Below are 17,140 nucleotides of genomic sequence, written 5' to 3'. Positions count from 1 at the left end.
GATTAATGTTACCTTGGGAACTTCATGGCAGGCCCAAATAAATTTGGATGCTGTCAAGCTTGTGTACTCCGTTCAAGTCAATTTCTACTCTCCTACTCCACAAAAACTGTCTGTGACAGAAGACACTGAACTGCTGTAAATGGACTGACAAAGTTGAAATGCTAATTCTACATGTATATATCATTAAAAGGTGCATTTCCACTGGCTCACCTTGGCTCGGGTCATTTCGGTTTGGCCCCGTTTCCACTGGCCTCAACACGGTACTAACCGTTAGCATTTTGGTCCCTGCTCCGCTGGGGTTCCAAGCGAGCAGAGACTGAAATGTGACGTAAACACAGAGCAGGGCCCTGATTGGGTAACTTACCAGCTTACGTCGTCTACTTTGTATCATCTTGGCCTCGGCAGAATATTCGTCGATTGCTTGTTTAGTCTCTTATACTTTTCTTGGGTGTTCTGTTTCGCTGCTTAAAGTCTTGCCTGTCTGTTGTCCCTTACTTTTAGTGTAAGCAAAAACCCCAGACCAAGCACCAGGGATAATGCTGCATCCATTTTGTCCATTGTTGTTGTTTTGTTGCACACAAATTACGCCAGGGAACTCTCCGCCGTTGAGTCCACCCATGCTGACGTGGTACCCACTGCTAGTGGAAACTAACCCGTACCAAGCCGTACCAACCCGACCCGAGCCAAAGTAAGGCAGTGGAAACGTGCCTTTAGATTGTAAATAAAATGAACCTTCAGCATTTGAAAAGGGTGAAGTTACTCAACAAAAATAATGTAATAGTAAGTATGGAGAGAACACCTGATCACCACAGCCTCAGCAATTATACCACAACCAGGCTCTTCCACCTCATTTACCTCCATTTCTTCTTTCACACAAAGTTCTTTTTGTTTGAGCTGCTTTTTCCTCCCCCTCTTTTTTCTGTGGGTATTCATTTTAAAGAGTTGCTAACTATGTGTAAATTTTACCTTATAAATAGGCATTTAATGAGCCTGATGTAGCAAACCAGTGACAAGTGACAGTTTAAGGAAGTAGCTGATGTCCCATAGGGGAAAACGCTGTAGTCAAACCAGACGTGCCCAAGACTCTTTACAAGCACCTTGCATGTGCTTCAGGTGAAGGTATGGTGGTGGACCTTGTTTTTGGACTTGTCAACAGAAGATCTACAGTAGTGTATTAATCACAATATATCAAGGGGATTTTTATGTTATGTTTCCAGACTGTCCTCATGCACTTTTTCAGGCTTTTCTTCACCCTGGGTCTCAATTTAAAATGCCATTTTTTAGAAGAGTTTAGCTACTTTGGCACAGATTAAAGGTCATTAAAGAAGCGGTGGAATGTAACTAAACAAATTCACACAATACTGTACTTAAGAACAGCTTTGAGGTACTTGCACTTTGAGTATCTCATGCATGTGTTCGCATATTATCAGTATTGGCAGATATTGGGCAGTTTTAACCATCAGTGTTTGTCTGATGGTCAAAATTTATATTGTCCCACTTTCGTTCCATCGTTTTCTTCTGCTCTCATCATAAATGATGAGGAATCTTAAATATTCACTGTCTAAAAGTCACAATGTTTACACCTTTTTAAAATATGAATTACCTACCAGCTATAATCAGTGGTAAAACACTGACATATTGGACATTGGCAAAAAGATCAAACACTATGCATCCCCTTTTCTGTATCATGATACTTTGTACACTAATATAGTTCACTAGTGCAGTACTTTCACACTATGACATTTATCTTACATCCTTAGCTTTCACACAATGAAAGTGTACTCAGTTAATAAACCACGGGACGTTGTTAAAGTTTAGTCAGGTGTTTCTGACTGGAGACGATCAAGTACATGCTGAGATCAGATACAATTATTGGTTTGGTTCAGACAGCATACACTGCAGGGTCAATTTCAGTACTACATGAATTACTCCATCAACCACTGCGAAAAATGATAACTGTCTGTAATAAAAAAGTGGTTAACAGAAGACGCTGTTTAGACTTATATCTGTTTACCAACTATTGTAACAGGCAGCTGTTGCCACATTTTGGGTACAGTCTGGTTCACATCTGTATCTTTCCACTCTTTTCTTCTGAAATTATTTATACTTTTCTAATTTAGTAAAAAAAAAAAAAAAAGTGATTTGCCCTCTTTGGCCCTTCTTGACCCCTCTACCAATGTCCTTGAAAAAGTTGTTAGTTTCTCAAGAAATATTACACTGACCTTCATAAAAACACATGCACATTTACAGTGATCATGTTTATTTCCACAAAAAAATTGCTGCATCAAGACAACACTAGTTTCTGCAAACATGGTGGTAAGTGGTCATGGTAATGATCCGTTTATGGGAGTCTACTAATAAGTTACGACACTAAACCAAGGAAACCTGTACATGAACAGCAACACCAAGAAGGGGTGAATTGGCGACAGCCATTGATTTCTGTCAATTGTCATTTGTTTACTATTAATATCAGTTTTGTTCATCGTACCTTTTTGAAAATTGTTCAGCTGTATGTGGACTATGAAAGGAGAGATGCCCATGACATACCAGATACGAAAGTGGACTTTCTACTTAATAAAAAATGTATCGAGTACGCGAAATTGACCCGCCATTAGCCTTTGACTATTGTACAAGCATGACACACGATAAACAAAGTCTCGACTTGCAACATCTGTGTCCATGGCAACAAGCTAATGACTTCCTACGGTCAAACTGTTTTGCTGCAGTTACAAATCAGTAACTAGCAAGCTAACTGCCAACAGCAGACAACGTGGCAGACATCAAGCTCCTTCAAAGTAAACTGTGCTGCTCAAAGGAAATGTCAACCGTCAGAGGACAAAGTTACGACAGCCACTTTACTCTTTACTCAATATGACGATGTTTGTATCAGTAGTTTTAGAGGCTTCCCTTTGCACTTGGGCTGGCAGTTGTTAGTTGTCAACACAAGGGCATAGGGGTCATAACTGCTTCATGCCTTATCTGGTTCCTCTGGTCCACCCTTCACTAAAGATATATTCCAAGTGGTTGTCATACAGTCTATGTGAAACATGTCTTTATATACCCAGAGACACTGTGGTAGTTTAACCTTCAAGCTTCCCACTTTCCACCAGTCAAAAGGTTAACCCAAGTTCAGTGAGGTTCCCCCACATCACATTCAAAAAGTCTTGCATTCCAGCCACTCTCTCTCTCACACACACACACACACACACACACACACACACACACACACACACTTGACTGGGGCATACACTTGCCCAACCCCTCTGCCCAAAATAAGGTTCACAGCCATTTAATCCCTTGAGAAGAAGGCAAGCCATAGAGGGAAGGAATTGGAAAGCCAGTAGAATAAAAGAGCATACTTTAAATTCAAACCTACGGTGCAGTTTGGGCTGGCAGAGTTCCCACATGCTCCAGACACACAGTCCAAGTACAACTCCCTCCTCCCTCTCCTCTCTCAGCTCCTCCCCAACATCCTACGCCATCAACCCCTCCCCTTCCGGCAAATGCAAAGACCGCCTGACATCCTGTTTACCTCTGACCCCTTAGACATCCCCCGCCCCCACACTTATCTGTCAGGCTTCCAAACAGGCCGGATGCAGACAGACAGAACACTTGACAGAGAGAGGTGGGGAGAGAGACAGAGCGAGAGCGAGAGAGAGAGAGAGAAAGAGAGAGCCGGAAGAGGGAGGGTGGGTTGTGTATTGACGTTGGGGGAGGTGATCTCTGAGTGTGTGAATGAGACAGCCTATCACCATGTGGCTGCCGAAGCAGCAGGTTTCCCAGGGCTGTGTGATTGTGCGCAAAATCAGCATGTGTGTGGCTCATGTGGGTTGTTGGTTGAGAGAACAGTGTCAAGTTTCAGGGCTGATTATGGTGTTGCTTGTCCAGTCCGGTCATCTGGTTGGCAAGGAGTTACATAAACCTCACTGAGGTCTGTGTACAGGCATATAGCAGAAAGCTAGCATGTAACACACACACACACACACACACACATACACACACACACTCAGCCTTAGCTGCTTACTGCCAACACACCTCAGAGGCCAAGACAGGGTAGAGAGGGTGAGCAGTGACATCAGATAATACATCTAAACCGATGCGGGTAGGAAGGAGGCACCTGATCAGTGTCACAGCCAGGGGGCCTGTAGTGGCTACAGCCCAGGCCTCATCACCATCCAGCAATATCTTCGCGTCGCCTTACAGCAAGTATTATAGCTGCTGTAGTGACACCGACATACAAGACTAATGACACTGGAGAACAGATATACCACAACAAATTCAAATGCAGTGTGGAAACATCTGTCACCACATAGAGACTATACAAACTGGTGACTGTTGAGATAGCGGTACATAGATTCAGCTTCTCACATATGTATACCGCGTATCTTGCTTCTAGGCAACAACCCTTCAATGGGGAGGGGCCTGCAGAGCCAACTTGTCTTTGTCAAATCTGTCAGTCCCAGGTTTTATGTATCAGGTGTCAGGGTTTTTTTTGTTTGTTTTGTTTTTATAAATTTCTTTACTCGATTAATTTTCACTGTTAGGCAGAAGATACTCAGCTGTACTTATCAATGCATCCGCATGAAACAAATCAGCTGACAAAAGTGGAGGCCCGTCTCAAGGAAATAAAAACATGGATGACCCATAATTTCTTTTTATCAAACTCTGACAAAACTGAGGTTATCGTGCTGGGCCCAAACACCTTAGACACACCCTATCTAATGAGATAAGTACCTTGGATGGCATTACCCTGGTCCCCAGCACTACTGGAAGGAACGTAGGAGTTCTCTTTGATCAGGATCTGTCCTTTAACTCCCACATTAAGCAAATCTCTAGGACTGCTTTCTTTCATTTACGTAACATTGCAAAGATCAGGCACATCCTGTCTCAAAAAAATGCAGAAAAACTAGTCCATGCTTTTGTCACTTCCAGGCTGGATTACCGCAATTCCTTCCTATCAGGCTGCACCAGCAAGTCCCTAAAGACTCTACAGCTGGTCCAAAACGCTGCTGCCCGCATGTTGACTAGAACTGGTTGCAGAGACCATGTCTCCCCTGTACTGGCTTCTCTCTATTGGCTCCCTGTCAAATTCAGAATAGAATTTAAAATTCTTCTAATATACAAAGTCCTCAACAATCAGCCACCTTCATATTTGACAGAGCTCGCAGTCCCCTATTATCCAGCAAGAACCCTTTGCTCCCAGGATGAAGTGATACTTGCGGTTCCTAAAGTTTCTAAAAGTAGAATGGGAGCCAGAGCCTTCAGCTATCAGGCTCCCCTCCTGTGTAACTGTCTCCCAGTTTCGGTTGGGGATGCAGACACCCTCTCTATGTTTAAGAGAAGACTTAAGACCTTCCTTTTTGATCAGACTTATAGTTGAGACTGCTTAGGCTGGCCCTTAGATATGCTGCTATAGGCTTAGACTGCCGGGGGATCTCCCATGGTGCACTGGGCTTCTCTCTCCTCCTCTCTGTCCTCCTATATGTGTCATATATAAAATCATACTCATATGTGTTACTAACTCTTCTTCTTCTTCTCTGGAGCCTTCAAGCTCCCCGCATCCAAGATCCCAGGTGCTGTTGGAGGAGGCTACAGACCTGAAGAGGCTCAAGCTGCCACCCGTAGCACCACCTGCTCATGTCTCTGTCTGTCCATCAGTCTCTTCCCTTTCTCTCCCTCTTTATCTCTGTCCCACTCTTTCCTTCTGCATATCTGTCTTCCTCCATCATCTGTCGTTGTCTCTGCCCCGCTCTCGTGCTCTCTTCCCCCCCCCCAACCGGTCAAAGCAGAAGGCCGTCCCCACTGATCCTGGATCTGCTCGACGTTCCAGTCTGTTAAAAGGAAGGTTTTCATCGCCCCTGTTGCAGGATGTGCTTGCTGATGGAGAATTGTTGTGTGTAAATTCATAGAAGGAGTGTGGTACTAGACCTGCTCTACTTGTAAAGTGTCATGAGATAACTTTTGTTGTGATTTGGCGCTATACAAATAAAAATGACTTGACTAACCTGATGTCATTTTTTAATGACCTAGCCAGTCAGAATAGGTAGAGTAGTAGTATAGCAGAGAAAAGAGCACACATTCATAGGCAGGACCATAGTTCTACACACATCTCTTAATTTGAATTTAGATCATTACAACAGGGCCAGTTTAACCTCTGAATTCAGCCACCTGGGACGATGTTTCAATCTTGAACCACCAAGAGCTCATCACAGCAACAGCTGACGACTGTAACATTTGGAAATCCTAATTAGCCACATTCACTGCGGGGGCAGTGAAGAATGGGCAGCTATCCCTTGATGCCTTGCCTGTTTAGCAAACACACTATCAGAGCGGGCTCTTCACAAATCAGTGCGCATGTATAGCACAGTCATTCTGTAAGCATCAACACAGGGCTGTTGACACAGACAGGGAGCGGCTGGATCGTTCCGCAGTGGTTCATGGCCCCGTTGCAATCAAGGGACTATGGAAATGAAAATTTTACCGGTGTGGGCGAGCCGTTTTGGTGAGACCCCTGGTTTTGTTGTCTTCTGCTGCCTGTTGTGGGATAACTGAAGCAGCATCTGACACACAGACTTTGTCTTGGCTCATGGTCAGGGATAATGAATCAAGCCAGTGAGTCCACTGCCTGGAAGATGACGCTGTTTAAGACATTTAAATTAGTCCCTGAAACTGTAACTGTAACACTGAAGTCATCCTGTTGTTCAGAGTAGATAAGTCCTGATACTGAAAGGCTGGTAGGAAAATGCAAAGCCTGCCGTCAGTGACAATGAAAGAAAACCTTGGAAAATATGTGCTTACTTGTGAAATATGCATGTTTGCATGATGTGCATGTGTCTAGTTGGAGATGAGTGGCTTCAGAAAAATATTAAACAATATCTTAAAAGAGCAAGGATGCGAGTTTCCTTGGTCTTTAGCTTTCATTTCTTAAAATAGCTTTCTTGATATTTAATGATGAAACAATACGGTGTTCAGGTATGACTCACTGAGCCTGTCTATCCACTCACCCGACTCAGCAACTACACGCATCTCTTGCTTTTGAGGGGATCTCCAAGCACAGGTAGTCACCGTAGAATTACAAACAATTCGACCAGCAGTAAACATGCTGACAGTCCGATTATACTGTGACCTGTTATTCCAAGCTGAAATCCCTAAAAACTCATTGAAGACTATCATAAAACTGTAGCTTCATAATTGAAATTTCAAACTGATTTTAATCCATTTGTATTTAGCGAGATGTGGTGATACTGTATCTGTCCTAGGAGCACTGTGGACGTCTTGTTCACTTGCAAACATATTTTAACACATATAGAATACACTGAATTAACTCAGGCTGCCTCCGCAACTTGATGGCTCAAATTCTCAGTTAGGAAACCCCTGAGAATCTTCAAGTCAAGATGTTGAGAGGCTAAGACAGTTTACTCACAGAATCATTTCTGTTTATTCACCCCTGGAGGAGGAGAATCTGTGAGTATTCTGGAAAAGATAGGGGGATACTGCTGTTCTTATTGAACTACTGTTTATGTACTTGTACATTACATAGATATTAGGCCTATGACGTTCACATGCCGAAGTCCACCTCTTCCAACCCTGCAAGGCCAAGGTAACATACTGTGTCCGCGCAAACAAACCAGACTTTAGGGGACAAATGTGCTTGGGCGTGTATAGATCACCTAGTGTGAGTGTGCTCTTAAATTAGCTGTCCCCAGCAGCAGGACCTCCAATCTCTGGCAACATTTCATGTTTAACCACTCCAGACACATCTGAGCCAGCAGCAAACTTCAAATTGATTTGCCCACGTATCTATTCTCAGCAGTGGCTCATCAGTGACAACCGCCCAGTTGTAGAGATATTGAACAGACAATTTCAGATAATACTTAGTTGGGTACAGCCCTAGAATTTAAATATCTCAGTGTTTTACTGTGTTGACAGCTGTCTGTCACTCTGGTTCTGGCCAATAAAGAGGCCCATCTCCAATCAAGCATGTGAAATCCGACTATCTTTGTACCTGGAATGATACTCTGAATGTATATTATTTCACATATACTGTGTCCTTTCATATTCCTATCAAACGATTACATTTCAACATCCCTGAGTGTTCTCTCACATGTAGATGTGGGACAGTTTTACCTTCTGAGCGCATGTGATCACTTGTGTTGACATTACTGTGGGAATTGACCCAGATATGAACTGTCCATAGCACAAAATATTATAGACTTACTTTCTAAAGTGATAACACAGAATCCCCGTCCTGCTCAGAATTAGTTAACGTAATCAAGCTGCATTGGACATTCAGACCAACTGAGACGATGATGATATTTTCAGCCACAAAGCAAAACTTTCATCAATTTAGCCTGGCTAGAAAAAAGTGGGCCACAGGTTACCCAGTTGCTGTTTGACCTTTAGTCAGCAGATGTATGGAGGACAGAGGATCAAACTCTGTCCAAGCTGATTATTTATATGATTGTTGTTGAGTCATATGTTGCTTTTGAAGTGACACTGTGGAAGTAAAAAAAAAAAAAAAATACTGAGCAAAGAAAAAAAGTCACATTTGCAGACCATATTGAAACTTGTATGCTTTTGCTGCGAGTCATGTGTCACTCGAGGAGTCTCTGTGGATGCTGCTAAGTAACTGGCCAACTGAGGTCCGGGAACCGCCTCAAGCCTGTTACAGCCAGCTAATGCATTCACCCAGCATCCCCCTCTGCTTGTCTTCTCCCACTCGTGCTCTTCCTCTGTCTCATTCTCTCCCTTTCTTTCCTAAGCTGTCTGTCTTTTTCCATGAGCCACTGCTCTCTCCATCTCCCAAACCCCTTCCCCCTCCCTTGAGGGCTAACCACTCTTCTTTACCACACTCTTTTCCTCCTGCCTGCTCTCTCACACGTGCACATGCACTCTCCTCACTCATACACACACACACACAGGCAGACACACAACACTGTGGCAGCTACCACAACAGTGTGCAACCTTCCCCCACACACCAGCGAGGCAGTATGCAAGTGCTTCTGGCTTGCCCTGACCCACATCTTGATATAGCCCTAAGTATGCTTACAGCTAAGTCCTGAAGACACTCCACTCTTAGCCTAATCAGGCCTGACCTGCTGTCGGTGCACTGGGCAGATAGACGGGCCGAGCTGGACAGACCATTATCATTTTCATGGGGCTTTGAGGCAGGCCCAAGTATCAGTTCTCTACTTGCCTCACCATTTCTAATACTGATTGAGATTTCCAGCAGGGCATGCATGATTTTGATTTGGATTATTAGTTCAACATGACAGGTGATGGCACAACATGCAGCCTATCAGAAAGAGAATACTAAAATAATCATCATATTGGTAAAAATAAATAAATAGCAGATACTGCACTCAGGTTTGATAGGTTAAAAAGAACTAAGTTTCAGTGTAATATGTTCCAAAAAGCAACAGGCACACATTGACAGGCTCTGTGAATGTGAATAATGCCAGGAAAGAATATGCAATTTTCAAAGTTGCTCTGCTATTAGTTTATCTCCAGAGATGCATGTGCCTCAGTTTATAGAAACTATACAGTCATGGAAAGACAGATGATCAGCACTGGTTTATTACCTTCTCTTCCTTGACGTGCTCAACAAGCGGTGGCTTCCTGTGGTGATGTCCCCACTCCTTGCTGGAAGCAGCCCAGGAACTGTTTGATTCATCCTGCTGACTGAGAGCAGCCTCCAGGTGGGGTAGGAGGTCAGGTAGGAGGTCAGGGGGTCCCAGCCCCTCCAAATCTCCATCCTGAGCCTCTGATGGCAGGAAATTGTCTCCAAGTGTTTGATATCCATTAGGGTTGATGGCTCTGCAGCTCTGAGACTGGTCAGAGGGCAGATGGCCAGAAATACTGGGGTAGCAGCTCATCGATTCACCGAACATATCAGATGACTTGCAGTTTCCCTGGGTTTCTACGGAACACTGTAAAGCCTGGAAAGTACATTCCTCTGCCTGGCTAGCTGGGGTCCTAGCATGCTGCTGACCCATAACTGATGCAGATGGAAACTGACATACTGCTCCTGAGAGCTCGGGCACAGTTGAAGTGAGGGGAGCCACGGTCGTGGTGGGCCGAGACACAGGAGCTGAGGATAGAGCCTGCTGACCAAGACTAGGCATTTCTGGTTCTCCGGGATAGGTGGGGTACTGAGCCGCTTGGTAAGTGGCTGTAGAGCTAACAGAGTAAGTGGGAAGTGAGTGAATCATCGATGATGAATGCATGGTCAGGGGCAGGTTACTGTCACCCAGTCCTGATCCAGAAAAGACTTGATCTCTTCTATTCAACTGGTAGCTGCCCTGCTGCTGCTGTAAGCAAGTTCTGGTCAGAGAGTCATTTTGACTTTCCAAATAAGACTTGTTTGGCAGAGCTCTAGAATGAAACCTTGGCTGATGCTGAACTTGCTGTTGGCTCTGAGTTTGACTTTCCTGATGAAAAGAGAAATTATGATGCTGCTGTTGCTGCAGGGACAGAGTCTGTGTGTTAATTTGTTGGTGCTGGGGCTGGTTAAACAGCTGTTGTTGACGACTTTGCTGCTGTTGTGGTTGCAGCTGCTGCTGCATTCTGTGCTGCTGTTGACGATGACAGGAGGGGTGCTGCTGCTGCTGCTGCTGTCTGACATGAAGTTGCTGGTTGTGCTGTTGTTGCTGCTGATGACAAAGCGGTTGTTGCTGTTGAGATAAGGGGTGGTACATATTTCCATTCTGATCCTGGTTGCCCCACATTGGACTGCTACTGTTGAAGAACAGCTCACTGGTCGGAGGTACCTGGGTCATAGTGGCGTTGTGGTACTGGCTGTGTTGCTCTGCGATCATACCAGCACCTCCACCACCTGTGCCTCTAGGACCAGAAAATGCCTGGCCCATTGAATTCTGTGCCTTCATGCCAATGTAGTGACCCATCTGCTGACTGTAGGTGGGCATGGCTTGCTGGGTGGAGGCAACTGGTGGCATCATGTCTTGGTGCTTCCCCTGGCCAAGAGACTCCACTTGGAGAGGCTCAAAGTCAGCACTCAGATTTAACTCATCCGAAAATGATGGTGCTGAGGGGAAGGCATCCTCATCCAACCCTTCAAAGCCTCCACCAAAGAGGTTAGGGTCGTCAAAGAAGTCCATGGTGGGGCTTGGATGGTTGCTGTAACCTTTGGAATTTCACTGGACCCAAGCTGGTCCCAATGAACCACACTGTCCTTGGAGCTACAGCACGTCCATCATATTGGTGTCCCTGTCCAAAACAAAGAGAAAAAATATTACAATTAAGCATCGCGATGGGTGGAAGGGACTGTGAGTGTTATTAAAATATTTTAAAGACAATAAATCATGAATTTTCAAATTAAGAATAGCCTGAGGAAAACCCACCATACAATACCAATTAAATGAACTTTTTCAGCCTTAGATGGCATGGCAATTTTCCCCACCACATCTGTTTTTATCTTCCATTCCTTCATCACGGCTACATGCTTGGAGTCTAGTAGAATTGCATCAATGTCCATCCAGTGATAGAAGAAAAGCTTTCAAAAACTTGCTAATGGTGAGGTCAGAGGGGTCTAGGAGAACGTTGTACTGGGGATTACCTGTACAGGATCTTTCATGTGTGCAGCAAAGCAGCTGATGCAAACCAACAACCAGCCACCAGCAAGTGCCTCTTCCTAAACCCCCCCCCCCCCCCCCCCCCAGCGACCCATGACGCTGCCTGCCTTGTCGCTGCAGAATGTGGGGAGGTGCAGAGAGCTGATAGAATTTCAACAGCCCAGGACAGAGGCAGATGAGGTCCATTGTGGGTGTGTTTTCTACCACCGCAGACCAGCAGAAAATGACAGAGGCTAACCAGGACTGTCATGATGTTGACTTGCCGTGTGCACGGGACAAAATAAACACATGCATTTCTCCAGGATCTTCGTGCCAAGTTTGTTTTTTGTTTTTGTTTTTTGCATTTGTCAGTTGATGCATTTCAAATGACAGTAAGGCTGGTTGATAAAGTAGATTAAGCAAAAAAGATTTAACTGGAAACTTATAGAGATGATGTCTTTATTTAACTCTCCAGCTGCAGGTGAGATTTAAAACTATGCTAAATAAATACAATCAGGTTAGAAACTGTTTACCTTTAACATATGCAATGTACCAGAGCCAACTAACAACAATGTGTTATGTTTTTAGAACTTTCACTTGCCTGGGGGCCTTCTTGCTCAAAATCAAACCAATATGAGCGAACTGTGTCATTTCCATTTAATACCCACAGTTGAGTGACTCACAGTTTACTTTACCGTAAGCAGATTGTGAAATAATTAATCATATCTCAACATCTAATCATGAATCAATATCTTATATCTTTTCACCCAGGAGTGTTTGCCAAGTCACGGCACACACATTTAATTTATAAGCAGAGGCAGCGTGAACCTAAAGGTTGGAAAAGCAAGCTTGTTGTAGGAAGGTTACTAGTTCAAGCCCAACACACGCAGGGTAAATCTAAATGAGAAAAGAGGCAATGCTTGACCCTCCCTCATTACCACCACTGAGATGCCCTGGAGCAAGGCCTGAACTCCCACTGCTGCCATGGAGATGCTCAGTGGCCAGCCGATCACACTGTAGTTGCACTGGGCAGCTTCCAGGCTGGACTCTGCATAAAGCCCCTTCGCTAAAAAAACCTGCTGACACCCACTTAGAGCTGACACATGTGACAAGCAGCCACCAGCTTCTGGCACTTCCAGTCTCAGACCCACCCACAGCGAGCGATCAGGACTAGACTATCAAAAGATAAACAGCAGGTTAAAGTTTTTTCATCTCAACCACAAATTCAACCTTTCTGTGTTCAAGCAGGCAGCCAATCTAACAGTTGTTTTTTTTAAAGCCAGCATCAAGTTTGAATAACAGAACTGCCAGACAGACAGACAGACGAAAAGAATAACTACAACCAAACCCCGTCACTGTCCTCCACGCTGCTTTTACTGCAGCTACCAAAAAGTCCATACAAACACCAGATATTACAATTTGGTACTTTTTTTGACGACTTTCAAATCTTTCCAGTGTGGTGATTTTGTTTGTGACATAAACATGACACACCACAAGACAATCCAAAAACAGACAGTTAACTCCTTGTGTATTTGCAATGGGAACTCGATCAACCGGCTTTACCTGTTTTTTTTTAACACCCCCCCCCGGATGTGCCTGGGTGTAGTGGGAAAAAGTAATATACTTGCATGAGTGTGATCAGGGCCTCCTGCAAAGAGATTACCACACTCAGTGAGATTCCCCTGAATAATTACAGGTTAATAAAGAGCTGTTGTTTATTTCAACAGTCATTCAAAGTAAAAATCCTACAAACAGCTTGTTAAAGATCTTTTTTTTTTTTCCCCATAAATTCTGATGAGTAATGAGGAGTGGTGCTAAATTAAGCTAAGCACAGCAGTTGAAACTTTCTTTCACACCTCACACTAATTGAGTTAATATGTGCAACATTAAGTTCTATTCCATTTAAATACTTTAAGCCTTTACAAAAATAAAGGCTCAGAAAACTAAATCATTGATTGGGGAGGTTTGATACCTCGCACATTTCCTGCTAAAGCGCACAACCGTGCCAACAGGCCAGTACCATAAAATTGAACTATCACTCGCTCCACACAACCACCAGTTACACCTCCCAATAAAAAAAAGAGAGGTTGACAGAGGTATGAAGCCATTCCTGTTTGGGTTTTGCATCCAAATTCTGATTTCTCTGTCAGCTTTCTTTCTTTTTTTAAAATTGGTGAATCATGTGACTGCCCTGGGATGTGATTTCTAGAAGATGCAGACAATGAGCACACAGCCAAGTGTCGCACAGAGGAAAAATTGGAGGCAACTCAAGTCCAAAATACGGATTAATTTGAACTTGATTTGCTGTTTTTAACAGCAAAAGTGGTGGTAGAGCACCTTGCTGCCTCCCTCAACTGACCACCTCCACCAGAGCAGAATTGGCAAATGTCTACCGATTCCAATAGGACACTTCAAACTGAGGTCACACCACAAAAAAAAAAGTCAGCCCTGAATGGGATTTGGTTTATTTTCATTGTACTTCCATCCATCCATCCATTCTAGACCACTTATACTGTTAAGGGTCGCGGGGGGGGGGGGGGGCTGGAGCCTATCCCAGCAGCGTTAGGACGAGAGGTGGGGTTCACCCTGGACGGGTCACCAGTCCATCTCGGGGCCAACACATAGAGACAGACAACCATTCACACTCACAGCCACACCTACGGTCAATTTAGTCAAACTGGTCCAGTAAAGGCTGGTGTGGCTGCAGGTTTTCATTCCAACCGACCAAAAGCGACACCTGATTCAACTTAAAATCAATCAAGCTGCGTCCACACAGCTCATTTGTTGGATCAGGTGTTGCTTTTGCTTGGTTGGATTGAAAACCTGCAGCCACACTGGCGATTTACTGGATCAGTTTGACACCCCTGATTTAGAGTATCTGACTAGCCTCGTCCCCTCTTGATGTCTTTGGACTGTGGCGGGAAGCCCAAGAACCCACACAGGCACAGGAAGAACATGCAAACTCCACACAGAAAGACCCCGTGCTCGAGCCGGGGCTCGAACCCGGAACCTTCTTGCTGTGAGGCGACAGAGCTAACCACTGTGCTGCCCTTCACTGCACTTGACTTCCTGGAAAAAAAAAAAAGACAAGTGTGACTCATTACTCATCAGCAGGCCAGTAGGCATGACACTGTGAGATTTGTGGCATGCATTGAATAAATGAAGTGTTTGCGTTCCATCACTTCAAGAACAGCACAACAAATATGACTATCTGTTCGCTGGGCGAGGAGGGCGTGACACTCTCCTGACAGGCTGCCAGTCAGTCACAGGGCTTACATATCCAGGCAGGCAATGTTCTCACTCACACGAGGGCAAGTTAGAGCTCCCAGTTAACCTAACCAGTTTGTCACTGGACTGTAGGAGGAAGACAGAGGAAAACTCAGAGACCCAACGAGGGCACGGAAGGGATCTCCTCCTAGCTGTGAGCCCACAGTGATGCCACTGCACGCCTGTTTCTATTATTTTAAGTTCTTTTCGACTCTTATTGGAGACAATCAAAGCATATTTATTAGTCCTTTTAAGATTTACTAAAAGGATAAAATGCAAGTGAAACTAAATTTTAAAATTTGATCTTTTTTTTTTTGGTAACTTCTCAACCCTGGACCCATCATGAGTCCCAAAACAATGTCTGTATCACACACATTGGTCTGTCCCCCCCCCCCCCCATCAGTCTAGTTTTGTTCAAGCATCTTCCCATACAACAGAGGAAAAAATATATAATTTAAATGTATAAATATCATAGAAAGTTGTCTTTTAATCCACAGAATGTCTGTAAATATCTGCTATCAGCCATGTCACTTGTAATAATAATAATAATAATAATAATAATAATAATAATAAACTGGCATATCAGATATCCTCAAAACAAACAAACATATCAATATCTGAATATTCAGTGTGTGTGTGTGTGTGTGTGGGGGGGGGGGGTTATAGATTAAAGGTGATTCTGTAGTCTCACCCCTGAATTAATCTGGTGTGATCCTAAACCTGCTAAACTAACCTTTAAACGACCCCCCACCCCCACCCCCCACCCCCCAAGCCCCCAGGCACAGACCAGCCGCTCACAGCCGTCCGACCTCCAGCTGTTTCCTACATAAACACGACGCCCTGGGCGCTGACGTCAAATATCAGTCGGCACCATAAACAGACCCGCCCGGTGGTCGCCGTCCAACCCGCTGACTTCGAACCCGCTAATTGCTACTTTGTGCGCACCTTTAGCCAAACACCGTCAAAGTTTAGTGAGGGCTGAAAATGCGCATGTGTTGTTTTATTCATCAACAATGTTTTTAGCGAATGTTTCTGAGGAGTCTTACTTCTTTATTATTGGCAGCTGGGGTTAAGGAGCATCCTCTTCATCCTCGCGCAGCAATGGCTGAATTCTGCTCCGGTGTTTGGTCATGTGTTGCGCTCCTGCACGCGCAGCTGCTAGCCAACTGACCGAAATGAACGCACGTGGAGGAGGGGACCGGTGGTGACGGAGGGGTGGGGGGTATTTGAATCTTTTTTTTTGGAGGGGTGTGTGTGTGTGTGTGAGGGAGGGGGGTTAAACGGTCGCGCCGGGTGGTCGAAGCCAGTCGCACGTGCTTCGAACCACTTGGGAAGGATTCAAAAAGGTGTCGTGACGCTTCTTCATCGATGAGGAAGAGGAGGAGGGGGAGGAGGGAGAGGAGGAGGAGGGCGAGGACGGGGGGAGGGGGTAAGTTTCGAGGGTGGAGATGGATGGATAGAGAGGTCGATATTGATAATATCCGTGATAACGCAACTAACTCCGGGTTAGTTTGTTTCAACCACAGCGGAGTTTCGTTTCTCCTCCTTTCCGGCGGTGCTAACCGTGTTAAGTACGGCGCTGACTGAACAAGACTGGTCGCTGTCAGTTCAGGACCACCATGACAAGTATATAAAAAAGGAAAATTTAAAAAAAAAACCCACAAGAGTCGTTTTTGCAGCCATTTTTTCTTTTTTTATACCACGCAAACTACGATAAAAGTATAAACACGTTCAGTTGGAGCGGAGCTAAAAGTGATATGGTCAAGTTTGTCAAGTCTCTCGCCTCCAGTAGGAAAAGACATAGCAAGGCGGCGTGTGTGTGTGTGTGCGTGTGTGTGTGTGCGTGCGTGCGTGTGTGTGTCATCAGGCAGCTGAGGCGAGCCTCACTGGCTGACTGTCAGAAATTTGACAGCTCCTCGCTTGAATGAAACGTATCCTAACGAGGACAAGACACCGAATCAAGCAACGTTCGAGTGTGGTTTCTTACCTGGGATTACCGTCAAAGCAGCAGCCCCCAGACGTGAATGTAGGGAGAGAGTGATATCGGCGAAGTTGTGACTGTTGTTAGTTGTACTCCTGCTGGCGACCTCGGCACAGCTGCTCTACCGCTGCTGCTGACGTGACTGTGATAACACCACATTTGCATATTAGTGACCTCCTCTCTGATTGGACCTTTCACAATTTGCCACAATTTTACCTTTTCTCGGCGAATTAACACCCTCTTCTCCCACTGTAAGTAGTTATTCCGCACCATCGCCTCTATCCAGCCGCGGTGAGAGGCTGATTGAATCCGGGATTCGTGT

General features: G+C 44.8%; 1 protein-coding gene across 6 annotated transcripts in view; it reads right to left on the bottom strand.

Annotated features, from left to right (window-relative positions):
* Positions 1-17,140, bottom strand: part of chd9 (chromodomain helicase DNA binding protein 9) — an 81,172-nt gene extending 64,032 nt beyond the window's left edge. For 4 of the 6 annotated variants that reach the window (XM_086189080.1, XM_086189097.1, XM_086189107.1 and 1 more), the window contains exons 1-3: positions 17,035-17,140; positions 16,825-16,960; positions 9,582-11,226 (exon numbers count right to left, since the gene is read on the bottom strand). In XM_086189080.1, the coding sequence (XP_086045206.1) occupies positions 9,582-11,117 (1,536 nt within the window). In that variant the 5' untranslated portion in view covers positions 11,118-11,226; positions 16,825-16,960; positions 17,035-17,140. Of the gene's footprint in view, positions 1-3,376; positions 3,487-9,581; positions 11,227-15,883; positions 16,054-16,824; positions 16,961-17,034 lie in introns of those variants that run through there. The other 2 variants (XM_086189089.1, XM_086189135.1) reach the window with 2 other exon arrangements.

This window comes from Aulostomus chinensis, chromosome 2 (genome assembly GCF_037954235.1).
Source record: "Aulostomus chinensis isolate RoL2024-O1b breed Wild chromosome 2, RoL_Achi_v1.0, whole genome shotgun sequence".
NCBI classification, from domain to species: domain Eukaryota; kingdom Metazoa; phylum Chordata; class Actinopteri; order Syngnathiformes; family Aulostomidae; genus Aulostomus; species Aulostomus chinensis.
The sequence above is the reverse complement of the archived record's forward strand: the minus strand, read 5'-3'. Positions and strand labels throughout refer to the sequence as shown.